Source organism: Silurus aristotelis (genome assembly GCF_946808225.1).
Source record: "Silurus aristotelis genome assembly, chromosome: 8".
Classification (NCBI taxonomy): Eukaryota; Metazoa; Chordata; class Actinopteri; order Siluriformes; family Siluridae; genus Silurus; species Silurus aristotelis.
Window position 1 is genome coordinate 4,279,365 of NC_139581.1, and position 13,284 is coordinate 4,292,648.

Genomic DNA, 13,284 nt, shown 5'->3' on the forward strand with positions numbered 1-13,284 from the left:
AAAGAAAGAAGGAAGACTTAAAGTAAGAAAACAAGGAAAAGAAAACAGGAAAGCAAGAAAGCAAGAAAGCAAGAAAGAAAGAAAGAAAGAAAGAAAGAAAGAAAGAAAGAAAGAAAGAAGATTTGAAAATAAGAAACAATCAAGAAAATCAAAGAATGAGAAATGTAGAAAGAAAGAAAGAAAGAAAGAAAGAAAGAAAGAAAGAAAGAAAGAAAGAAAGAAAGAAAGAAAGAAAGAAAGAAGTATTCAAGATAAATAAATAATGAGATATGTATGAAGAATGAAAGAAAGAAAAAAGAAAGAAGGAAGACTTAAAGTAAGAAAACAAGGAAAAGAAAACAGGAAAGCAAGAAAGCAAGAAAGCAAGAAAGAAAGAAAGAAAGAAAGAAAGAAAGAAAGAAAGAAGGAACACTTGAAGTAAGAAAATGAGGAAAAGAAAGAAAGAAAATAAGAAAGAATCAAGAAAATCAAAGAATGAGAAATGTATGAAGAAAGAAAGAAAGAAAGAAAGAAAGAAAGAAAGAAAGAAAGAAAGAAAGAAAGAAAGAAAGAAAGAAAGAAAGAAAGAAAAAGGAATCCAGTCCCTCTCTGTGCATCTCGTCTCTTGTCCTTTGCTCGAGCTTTGACCTTGCTGAAAATACAGTAATTGAGATTCACAGCTCATTGTTGTGTAATTACAGGGGCTTTAAATCTCCTGGAGCCAAACGTGAATGAAAGAAAGAGAAAAAGTGTGAGTGAGTGAGTGAGTGAGAGAGAGAGAGAGAGAGAGAGAGAGAGAGAGAGAGAGAGAGAGAGAGAGAGAGAGAGAGAGAGAGAGCAGTAGACTTGAACAGTGACCTCCAAATGCATCTGGGTCTTTATTTTAATCACCAGCTGAGCGCTGTATTGGAGTCACGGCCTTTTAAACCCTTATTTATAGTCGTTGTTGCTTCAGGTTCAGACCGAGAGCTTTCTTTTCTTCACCATGTAGAATAATTGAATGGATTTGCAATAAAAGCAAGGAAGCGTCTGCTCTGGTATGGAAGATGTACAGTAAGTGCAGCCTTCAGAGCTGCTTCTAAACAAGGCGAGTGTGAAAGTAACACCATGTTCACTTCAGCAGGGGAGAAACTCAACCTCGAGGGTTCAGTGAAATGGTGATGAGCTTCATGTGGAGACAGAAGACGCAGCCTCCACGTCGAAATGTTCCTACTAAACGATTAAATCAGGAACACGATAAACATGCAGAAGATCCTTCTGGTGGACAGCTTATGATTATCTGAAACAAGCCTCTTGTTTGAGAAAACCGTTCATGGAGGTAATATAAAGACTAAGGTTCCTGGGAGGAGGTTCCACACTATTACCACCACCTTCTGGATTCGATTCCCAGGCACAGTCGTCTGCCATTTTCATAGGGGAGTGGAGCACCTCAGAACATCCTCAGTTACAAGAAGTAAATAAGGTGTGATTTATCTGCAGGTTGTGATGACTGACTTCAGTCCCAAGCCCTTTTGGAGTCAAGGTCAAGTTGAGATTTTAAATGGAGTCAAGGTCGAGAGTGTTGATGGGTCAAGGTCAAGCCAAGCGGTCCAGTCAAAATCCCTTTTAGGTTCAAGACCAATTCAATGGTTTTAATGGGGTCAAGGTCAAGAATCTTAAAGGGGGTCAAGGTCAAGTCATGAGTTTTAATGGAGTCATAAGTTAAGAGTCTCAAAAAGGTTTAGGCCCAATCACAATTTTCTTTTGGGGTCAAAGTCAAGTCAGGAGTTTTGATGCGATCAAGTTCAAGAGTCATGAAGGGGTCAAGTTCAAGAGTCTTGATGGGGTCAAGATCAAACCAAGAGTTTTTAAAGTTTACATTCCATAACTTAAGTAAAAGTAAAAATCTCCCATTAAACCTTCACTTCAGTAAAAATACAAAGGTTTTTGCCTTCAAATGTACTTAAATATCCAAATTATTATGATTTATTATAACTATAATGTTCCTTTTATCATTTTCATCACAAGACTCTTTACTTAAACAACTCAGTTCATGTGTAAAGACTCGAATGTGACTCTCAGCACACTGATCTATTAATAGAATGATATTAATGACTCAAACACTGATTGATGTCTATTACAATGATCATGAACCCAAAAAAACTTTAAAAAAAAACGTGTAAAAGAGGTCACGTGTGTTGTGGCGCGTTCGAGTCTGGAGTTTCTTCGTTATTTATTCCTCTCTAAATGTTCTGCTTGCTGTTGAACTGATGCTGAACTGTATGTTGGTGATCAGTAGATACACCAAGCGCCGATCAGAACAAGTTTACAACGGATCGCGCGCTCGACCCTGATTGGTGGTTTGATCAGTTACGTTTTTATCCAAAAAATAAATAAAAAGGGACGACTGATTACACAAAATGAAGTTGAGTAAAAAAGTATTTGACTTTGACGTTGTACAGTAGTGAAGTTAAAGTTTCCCCCAAAGAAAATACTTCATTAAAGATACGCAAAAAAGCCACTTGAGGACATTAAATTTACTTTATTACTGTCCACCACTGCCATTAGTATGATTAACATCAAACTGGATTACAGAGATGTTATTTTTACTCATCTCCCATCATCTGTAGGCATTAGTTCCTCATTTGAAGAGCAGTTCCACGTTTAATCCTCGTTTGAGGATTAATCTCTTTAATGGCTTGTGTTACATGCTGTATTTGCTCCTCTCGATATATTTTTACACAAAGCACATTTTACAATCTCTAATCACGAAAAACGTCCAGATTTCTGTCATGTAGCGCCTGTTGATCAACGTGTAAACCCATGTAGCATCGTCAGCTATTATAGTATTTAGTGTTAGAAGAACTGTCACGAGTACCAATATACAAGTGTGATATTAGAATATTGTATCAGAAAACAACCTCGACATCGACGCTCTCGGTTCACGGAGAGGTCACGCTAAATGGCCGGGTCATGCTACAGATGGCTCGGACTGTGAGGTCTCTTGAACCATATCTCAGTAAATCTCTGAAAAAGAAAAAAATGCTACTGAACCAGACAGTTAACAATGTGTGATATAGTGAAGGTCTAAATTTTTTTTGCCACCATGTGTTTCAGAAGGTCGAGGTCGTTCCTTAGAAAGCAAGGTCAAAGATATCAGGCGGGCCGAAAACATGGCCATAAGGCTAGTCCATTTGTTATGGTCATACATAAAAACACAGGAAGAAAACGAAACATCACATTTTGCAGCTTTGTAACGCACATCCAGCTGGCAGTCAATCAATTTTTTTTCAAGCGATAAAAAAAAAGTCAACAATGAAGGCAGTAAACAGCGTTTTGTGTTGTGGTAAGTGCAGGCTTTCTGCCCCACTGCACTTCTAACATTACTAATGGATTTTTCGAGAGAGGGAGTTTTACTTTTACCGTTTTTTACAGCACATACACAAACACACACAGTTTCACATTAGCTCTCGCTCATGTGTGTGTGTGCTCTCAATCACAACTTGACAACACCGTCATCATAAAAAGTGGTGCAGGAGAACAGAACAGCCAAACACATGGAGAGGAAACCAGCAAGTCAAAGCTCAATCATGTTTATTACACCACATTACTGATACACTTACTGAAACTGCTCTTGCATTACATGTTGTTTGCACACGTCTACTTTATGTAATGATGTGTGCGTTAAAATTCACGAGTTTTCTGTCATACGGATGACGTGGAATCAAAAAGGTTTGAGACTCGTACTTTATTTATTTACGTTTGCACGTCAAAATAGACCCCTTGCACAGAAAGTCAGTGCCTCCTGACACTTCTGGAACATGCTCTAAAAGACTTATTTTCGAAAAGTCAAGCATCTTCTGCAATTCACACCGGATCTGCACAACGATGTGAAAACGAGCTGATCTTCATCTTCAGGAAGAACGCAAAGTCTGCAGGAGCCTAATCTGGTAAGTAGGGTGGGTGCGGAAGTGAGGTCACGTGGATTGTTCTCCGACGATCATTATGCACGAGTTGCCGAAGGGTTTTGACATTTTCGTGGGTTGAGTTTGTCGAAGGTCTTCCCGAACTCTCATCGTCTTCTAGTGATCTTCTACCGCTCTTAAAGTGCACGTCACTCAAAACACCACTTGTCGTGTCAAACGTCTCTGCGGCAGATTTGCCCAGTTTCACACAGAATTTCATGTTTTCTCTTTTTATTGTAACTTGCTGTCCAGCCATGAAAATGCATGTGTTCAGAAAAGCACCAGTTACACTGTTAGTCTCGAAACTTTTTAATACTAATAATAATGCTGCGCCGTGAAAGAGGTGCCACCGGAAAATGTAGATAGATAGATAGATAGATAGATAGATAGATAGATAGATAGATAGATAGATAGATAGATAGATAGATAGATAGATAGATAGATAGATAGATAGATAGATAGATAGATAGATAGATAGATAGATAAAAAAAAAGAAGGAGACTGATGGACGGATAGAAGAAGAGAAAGAGACCGTCAGACAGACAAAGATAGATAGATAGATAGATAGATAGATAGATAGATAGATAGATAGATAGATAGATAGATAGATAGATAGATAGATAGATAGATAGATAGAAAAAGAGAAGGAGACAGATGGATGGAAAAAAAAGTGAAAGAGACTGTAAGACAGACAAAAATAGATAGATAGATAGATAGATAGATAGATAGATAGATAGATAGATAGATAGATAGATAGATAGATAGATAGATAGATAGATAGATAGATAGATAGATAGATAGATAGATAGAGTGAATTAAAGAGATACAGGTGAAGAAAGAGTAATAGAGAGAAAATGAGACAGAAAAAAAGAGAATTAAAAAGAGACAGGGGAAGAAAGAGAAATAAAGAGAATGTGACAAAATAAAGAGAAAGGGAAATAGGGAGAGACAGGAGGAGGGAGAACAAGAGTGGAAGAGAGAAGAAAAAGGAAATAAGAGACAGGAGAAAGATAAAGAATAAAGATAAAGATGTGAGAAAGAAATATAGAGATAGACGTGAGAGAAACAGAAATGGAGAGAGACAGAAGGAGGAACAGAAAAAGAGAAAGACGGCGACAAAAAGAGAAAGACGAGAGGTAAATAATGAATTTAAAGAAGTGTGTTTTTCTGAAATTAATGAAGAATTGAAACCAATTGCTGTGATGTGAAAAGAGTGAAAAAATACCTACTTTCACTTTTCTTATAAAACTGTCTAAAATACATTATTTCCATCTGTGTGTCTAAACCTAAAACAAATGTAATTAGTTCTATTCTATTTCCGTACATATATATATATATATATATATATATATATATATATATATATATATATATATATATATATAAACATTGGTGAATTAACCCCATTGCAACCCTGACCAGGCAGATACTAAGGATGAATGAAGGAATGCCGTAAGTGGATTTTGCAACTGTTATGTAATGTATGAATATCACTCTAGAGATGTAGATACTGGAAGTGCTGGATTAGAACATTTGTCCAATGTCCAAAATGGGAGGCAAAATCAAACCGTAGAAGGGTTAAGTTCAGGCGATGAACAGACAAGTCCAAAACAAGATCAAGGAGAATCTTGACCAGGAACTAAACATAAAACAAGGCACGGTAAACACTGACGCTGTCCTGAGCGTAATATTCCGCGGTGACAAAACAGGTGAATGAAATAACACGTGAACGATAGCGATGCGGGTGAAGACGTCGCAGCAACACGCATCCCTGTTAATCAGCGTAGTGTTCATTTGTCATGCAAGCTTCGAATTTACCTGCTAAAAGATCATAAAAACTCTAACGTGTTTGTACTGTTGGACAGGATCCCAGTCCTGATCGCTGTAACCTGTGAAATATTCTGGCAAGGTTTCATGAAAAGGAGAAAAACCAACAAAAACGATGTGTTATTATATGAGAAGCTGTGGTGAGAGCACGAGCGTAACCCTACGGCTCTGCTGGAAGTGTGTGTGGAGTGAGGAATCTCTCAATGTGTGTGTGTGTGTGTGTGTGTGTGTGTGTGTGTGTGTGTGTGTGTGTGTGTGTGTGTGTGTGTGTGTGTAAAACTAGAGAGAGAGAAATAGAAATACAGAGAAACAGGAGCAGAGAGAGAAATAAAGAGAAATAAAAACAAAGTTAAAGATGGAAGAGAGAAAGAGAGAAAGAGGAGAGAATAGAGAGAGACAGGAGCAGAATGAGAAATAAAGAAAAAGTGAAAGAGACAGGAACAAAGAAGGAAATAGACAGGCAGGAGCAGAATGAGAAATAGTGAAAAATAGAGAGAAAGAAAATGAGAGACAGGAGCAGAACAGGAAATAGAGAAAGTGAGACACAAATGAGGAAGGAAAAAAGAGACAGGACAGAGAGGAAGAAACAGAGAGAAACACATGAAAGAACGAGAAGCAGAAAGAAAGAAAGAAAGAGAGAGGAGGATCGAGAGAAAGACAAAAGGAAAGAGAAGTAGAGAGAGAGACAGGAAGATGGAGAGAAAGACTTAAGAGAAAGAGAAGTAGAGAGAAGGCGAGAAAAAGAGTTAGAAGAGAAGATGTTAAGAGAAAGCGAAATAGAGAAAGAGACACCGAAAGAGGAAGAGAAAGAGAGTTAGACAGGTGAGAAAGAGTTATTAGGAGAAAGATATGAAAGAAAGAAAGCTAGAGAGACTGGAGGAGGGAGAGAAAGACATTAGAGAAAGAGAAATAGAAAGAGAGAGAGAGATTTTATGATGGGTGAAAAAATGAAGAACAAATTTCTTTACTCAGAAAAACATGCCGTTCCCCAGCAGGAATCCCACGGTTCTGCTGAGAGTGTGTGTGTGTGTGTGTGTGTGTGTGTGTGTGTGTGTGTGTGTGTGTGTGTGTCTCTCCTAATAAAGGTCTGATGTGTAAAACTCTGATCACCAGTAAGCGAGGGAACTACTCAAGATGTTCATGTGTGAGAAAGTTGTAAAGGAGAGGGGGTGGTTTACTTACGAGACCTGTCCCCTTTCCACCTCCACCCACCCTTGCTCTTGGCTGGTTTGTCCCCGTCCCAGCACAGCCTGTGCGTTATCCAGGTGCTCAGAAGCAACACGGCGAGGAGGAGTTTTCTCCTGGTCATCATTCCGGCCCGGATCTCCGTTTCCTCACATCACATACAACTACCAGTGCCGAGAGTCTTTTAATGCACCCGAACTGCCTGCTCTCATATTCCCACCAGCATCTACCTCAGACTCTCTGAGAACTTTGGAGTGCCACTTTCAAAACGTTCTGCCTCGATGATCTTCTTCTTCTTTCTCAATTCTACCGGTTCTTCCAGTCGATCAGGAATTAATGCCATTCCGGATACGGGTGGCGGAAAACACAGTTCCGGACGAGCGCAGTCTCTCGGTTTCTCTCATAGAAAGCGAGTTTGCGTGTCAGTCTAAAGACGATGAGACGGATTTCAGGGTCATGGCCAGGTGTGAGGGAGATAGTCACACGTCTGCGCTCTATCAGTGAGCTCCTGAAACAGCCCTGGAGCTGTTCTCTCTTACGCCAGATCCTCGGAAGTGGAGTCGGTGTTGATTTGAAAACAGGAGATAAATCAGAGGCAGGGTTTCAATCCTGCAACCTTGACAGTGCCAAGTGTGTGTGGGAGAGAGGGAGGGAGGGAGTGGAGGAAAAGCAGAGTGAGGAGAGACAGAAAGGAGGGAGGACAAAGTGTGATCGAGTGTCAAGTGTTCAGGTCGAGAGAGTGGAGAAAATTTCTTTCTCTTCCGTGGAGAAGCTGCACTAATGCACTAATGCGCTGTGTTTTAGGCTGTTATGGATAAACACCAATGCCGAGCATCTTCTCTCTTTGATCACTGCCTTATTATTGATCTCTCCTCTCTCTCTCTCTCTCTCTCTCTCTCTCTCTCTCTCTCTCTTTCTCTTCTCTCTCTCTTCTCTCTCTCTCTCTCTCTCTCTCATACACACAAATATAATACATATCTATAGTAACAGCTCGCTCGCAGGGACGCTAATCTGGAAACGTGTGCCATCATTATTATAATCAATCTATTCGTTTATTCATTGATATTTATGAAAGGAGTCTCCAGTGTCAGTGCAGCTCTGTATTGTTTTATCAGGACAGAGGAGATTATGCTTTGAACACAAAACCAAAATAACACTGTATAGACAAATGTTTGTGGACACCTGACCCAAATTAGAACACCCCCCCCCCCTCCTTATATTGCCCAAATATTTGACCCCATTCCCCCCCACACCATCAACCAAATGTTGACCCCACATGCAGTATTTGTCCATTTCGCCTGCCTTATTGAGCGTTCTCAAGCTTTTGCCTCATTGCTGCCCCCTTTGCCTGCTTCCACAAATCTACGCTTTTAATTGCAGTCTTATTTTCCCTGGTGGTCTAGTGGTTAGGATGCGGCGCTCTCAGCGCTGCGGCCCGGGTTTGATCCCCAGTCAGGGAACCAACCCCAGCCACTCTTAGTGCCGGTCCCAAGCCCGAATAAATAGGGAGGGTTGCGTTAGGAAGGGCATCCAGCGTAAAAACATGAGCCAAATCAAACATGCGGATGATCCGCTGAAAGAAAGAACGTTTATTTTTTATTTCAGTTAGAACGATTTCACCAGTTTGCCCGACAACCCAGTTTTGACCGCTCCCTGTTTTACAGTCTACATCTTCATCCACGGCTTGGAACACGTTCTATCATTTTTCTGCAAATGGATCCTAACCCTAGGGACACAACTAACCAATGAAAAGAACTGGGTCTGAGGAAAGCTGACTGCATCGTCTACATCGTGACAAAAAAGTTTGCGCTAGAACACACTGGAAAGCTAACGTGTACGTTATGCGCTTGCATGAGAGAACATAAATCCCCTATACCAGCAGGTGGCAGTAGTGTGTATTTGGTATCAGAATAGGGAAACCGGAAGAGCTTGAACTGTGAATATGTAAAGCAAGCAGTGTTCACACCTGCAACGATCATTACTAACAGATACATGTAGATTTTTTCAGTCATGTCTACTAGCTGCTTAATCTTCAACGTCTTTATTCCACAAAGCCATGATATTATTAAAATAATCCTCTAGGCAAATAAGGTGATAAAACAATTGGCAAGAATGACAAGTGTCTTCATTTGCTTTAATCCATTCTGTTTTTATTTTTTTTCTCTTCATGTACTCATTTGCTAAGCTGAATAGCCAATTGGAGACGCTTTCTCAATGACAAGCTCCGCCCCCGATGCAGAATCGACCAAAAAAAACAGTTGACGAAAAACTAAAGGTGACCGTCAGCTTCGTATGTCCCGGGTTTTACACCACCACGAAGATGAGTTCAATACAACACACACACACACACACACACACACACACACACACACACACACACACACACACACACACAAACACACACACTCTATTTCATTATCACTATTGTAATCATCTTTTTCCGTGTTTCATCATTTATTTCCGTTTTTTCTTTACTTTGTATTTCGAAGCGTCCGGATTTACCCTCGGCGGTATCAGAGACTATGGTGGGAAGAATGAAAAAATACCAACAACCTGAGAATCATTTCTTGCATATTTTATCAGTAATTTAAAGCAGCATGTGGGTCATTAAGATGATCGTCTCATTAGATCGTCTACTTTAACACGAAGGGGTACGACATAAACGCTCTTTCATTAGCCGCTAATGAGAGCCTGAGTTCATGATAAGAGGTATAAGCAGACACTCGATTTTGCGCTTTTTTACACACACACACACACACACACACACACACACACACACCGAACACACACACACACAGACACACAGATCACATAATGATTTTGCATAATTGGTTAATTATCTATAAAGGTGAAAGGTAGGAGATGAGATTAGAGCGTTACGTCGTCTTTGGGAATCGGGTTATTCAGGCTCCTCGAACGTCATAATATAATTATCAGGGTTTTTTTTATATCTGGCCACCTGATCATGCTCTTTTAAGATTTTTTTTTTTAAGTTTCACGTTTTATTTGTCATATGCACAGATGTAAGTGATAGTTTGCCAAATGAAGAATTATATATATATATATATATATATGTGTGTGTAGAATATTAATTCAAAAAATATATACATATATGACATGAGCATGAGGTTATTTTTTATTAAATAAAAATATAAAAGATGGAGGATAACAAGTAGAATGTATATTTCAGAGTAGTTACTAGTTCATTAGAACATAGAGAATGTTATAAAACATGACATACTATATGGACAAAAGTTTGTGGACACCTGACCATAAGATTTGTATGTGCTTATTTTTGAACGTCCCATTCCACATTTATTGTCCATTTGCTCTTATAATAAGCTCCGCCCTTCTGGGAAGATGTTCCACTAGATTTTGGAGTGTGTTTGTGGAGATTTGTGAGATTTATTCAGTTACATGGGTGTCAGTAAAGTTAGGTACTGATGTAGGGGAGGTGAGGAGGTCTGGGGTGCAGTCAGCGTTCACATTCATCATGTTTAATAGAGTTGAGGTCAGAGCTCTACAGCAAGAAATCATTCACTCCAAACCCATGTAAAGCATCTTCACGGAGCTGTGCACAGGAACACTGTAAAGTCAAAACAGGTTTGGGTCTTCTAGTTTAAGTGAAGGGAAAATTAAATTCTACTGCATTAAATCCTTTACAATTGTGTGCCTACAATGTTGTGGTAACAGTTTGCAGAAACACACATATGTCCGGAAAATATTCATATTTTCAGTTACTGGTTTTGATTTTGTAATCAGAAAGGTACTGATTCTGATTTTGTAATCAGAACCTCAGGCTCTGATTGCAAAATCAGAATCAGTACCTGAAAATCATGTTTTGCCACCTTTATCCATCTAGGGTCCGGGCTTGTTGTGATGTGTCTTGTCCACTAGAGGGTGCCGTTGTTCCTCCAAATGGCTTTCTACTTTCTATATATGACCATTATTGCCACCTGTGTCCAATTTCACCAATTAACCTGTGTATATGAAAAGTTTCTTCTTCGTTTATATATCTGTGTCTTTATATTTTATAAAGGAGAAGTTCTGCATTATCTCACATTTTAACACTCTTCTGAGTGAATTAATGTATAAAACTTCAATATTAAATATTTGTAATCAGGCAACAGTAAAGTAAATTTATGGGTCTGAAAATCTACTCAAGTAAAAGTAAAAAGTGGCTCATTTCAAATTTACTCAGAGTAAAATGTACCCAGTTTTACTAGTTTGTTTATTTTTTTAATAGCGATCCCAGTATAGTTTAAAAAGAACACAAGGATATAAATCTAGGGTTAATCAATGGAACACCATTAAACAAATAAACTAATAAATAAACATTCCATTCCATGACTTGTGTCTAATATGAGCTATGCACTTTAGCAGCAATAAGTTGTTATTCTTATTGTCCTGACGTCATAAACCCCAGGTCCCAGAACCCAAACTTGTGAACACAAGATACCGATTTGCTGCAGCTGAATGAGAGGCATCAATGGACCTGCTACAGTCATGTGACCTACTAAGAAGGCATGTGTACTAATCATGGACAGGAAGATGGATTTATTTATCCATTCTTTATTTCTAACATTTTTTTTGTATATAATTTCAACATTTCCCACTTTGATTACATAAATGACAGAAGTGGCAGCAAAAAAGTGTAGTGGCAGCAAAAAGTGTCAGTGGCAGCAAAAAGTGACCAACAAAACCTTTTTACGATGTGCGACTGCAGAAACATCCCGGTTTATATCCTGTGAAAAACGAAGGATAGCCATTAATCTTTTACGATGTTTATCAGGAACACAGCCTTCAGATGTAAAACAGCGTCTCGACACCAGACAAAGGTCGCGTCAATAAGCTAAAGAGAGAGAGGAAGAAAAAAAAGAGAGAAACGCAGAAGAGACACACGGACAGCGATTCTTCAGCTAACCTTGTCTGAGGAGCATGTGATTTAAAGCGGCAGTGGGCAATAAACGCCCGGGCTTCATCTCTTCACCTCTCCCTCCATCACCTTCGTTATCATACGGAGCGAAACGCCTCATGATGTTTCTGACCTTCTTACAAACATCTCAGTGGCTTCGCTCAACACCTCCAACACCTTTTTTTCTTAATGAGCCATAATCTGTTCATCTTTGCTGATTTATTATGGCCATGTGTGTGTGTGTGTGCGTGTGTGTGTGTGTGTGTGTATGCCGAGAAGGTTAACAGGAAGCATCAGGAATCGTCACAGTAATGGTTTAATAGCAACACCGTGCTGTTGTGATGGACGAGTTTGATTTTATCTGGAATATAATTATAACATTAAACACCTTTCAAAAGGAAAAGACGACGTTTATACAGGCTTTATTCTTCTATTTTAAAATAACGATGGCATTTTACAGGACGTCTCAGACACTCAGTCAGCTCTCTAAGTCACTACTCAGGTTTCTGATTAGGGAGTCGGCCATTTTATTAGGACACCGATGACACGTCTATGTCACGTGCCTTATATGTCGTGTGAATCTGTTACATCAATCACAAGCTTTTCTGTCGTGTTACTTCGAGCAGGATCGCAGGCTATTTAGGGATTTTTCTTTTTCAAATATAAAACGTAAAACTCATTAGACTCGAACAAACTGCATGCAGAACATTCAAGAGTTTATTATGTTATTTCTTTATGCAGTTCTTTACAATTGGAAGCCACTTAACGCAGTGAAACATCCACAATTTTAGTGTTCTTAGAATAGGGGGCGCTACATCTTACATCTATAACATGGGCGGAGCTACAAAACACAGAATGTGTATTACATAGGCAGATGGGCGGAGCTGCATAACACACTTAATGTTTATAACATGAGCGGAGCTACACAACACACTTAGTGTTTATAACATGGGCGGAGCTACATAACACAGTGTTTATAACATGGGTGGAGCTACACAACACACTCAGTGTTTATAACATGGGCGGAGCTACACAACACACTTAGTGTTTAGAACATGGGCGGAGCTACACAACACACTCAGTGTTTATAACATGGGCGGAGCTACACAACACACTCAGTGTTTATAACATGGGCGGAGCTACACAACACACTCAGTGTTTATAACATGGGTGGAGCTACACAACACACTCAGTGTTTATAACATGGGCGGAGCTACATAACACACTCAGTATTTATAACATGGGTGGAGCTACATAACACACTCAGTATTTATAACATGGGCGGAGCTACACAACACACTCAGTGTTTATAACATGGGCGGAGCTACATAACACACTCAGTGTTTATAACTTGAGGCGGAGCTACATAACACACTCAGTGTTTATAACATGGGCGGAGCTACATTACACACTCAGTGTTTATAACTTAAGGCG

General features: G+C 39.3%; 1 protein-coding gene and 1 long non-coding RNA gene across 4 annotated transcripts in view; one reads left to right on the top strand and one right to left on the bottom strand.

The window, feature by feature from the left end:
* Window positions 1-13,284, bottom strand: part of robo1 (roundabout, axon guidance receptor, homolog 1) — a 296,829-nt gene that overhangs the window by 199,761 nt on the left and 83,784 nt on the right. Inside the window, exon 1 of one of the 3 annotated variants that reach the window (XM_083547742.1) lies at window positions 6,933-7,527. The exons of the other annotated variants lie outside the window; for them this stretch is intronic. Coding sequence (XP_083403868.1) covers window positions 6,933-7,062 — 130 coding nt within the window. The 5' untranslated portion in view covers window positions 7,063-7,527. Of the gene's footprint in view, window positions 1-6,932; window positions 7,528-13,284 lie in introns of those variants that run through there. 3 annotated transcript variants of the gene reach the window in all.
* LOC310729750 overlaps window positions 1-13,284 on the top strand; it is a 121,197-nt gene that overhangs the window by 39,815 nt on the left and 68,098 nt on the right. The gene's annotated exons all lie outside the window — the stretch shown is intronic.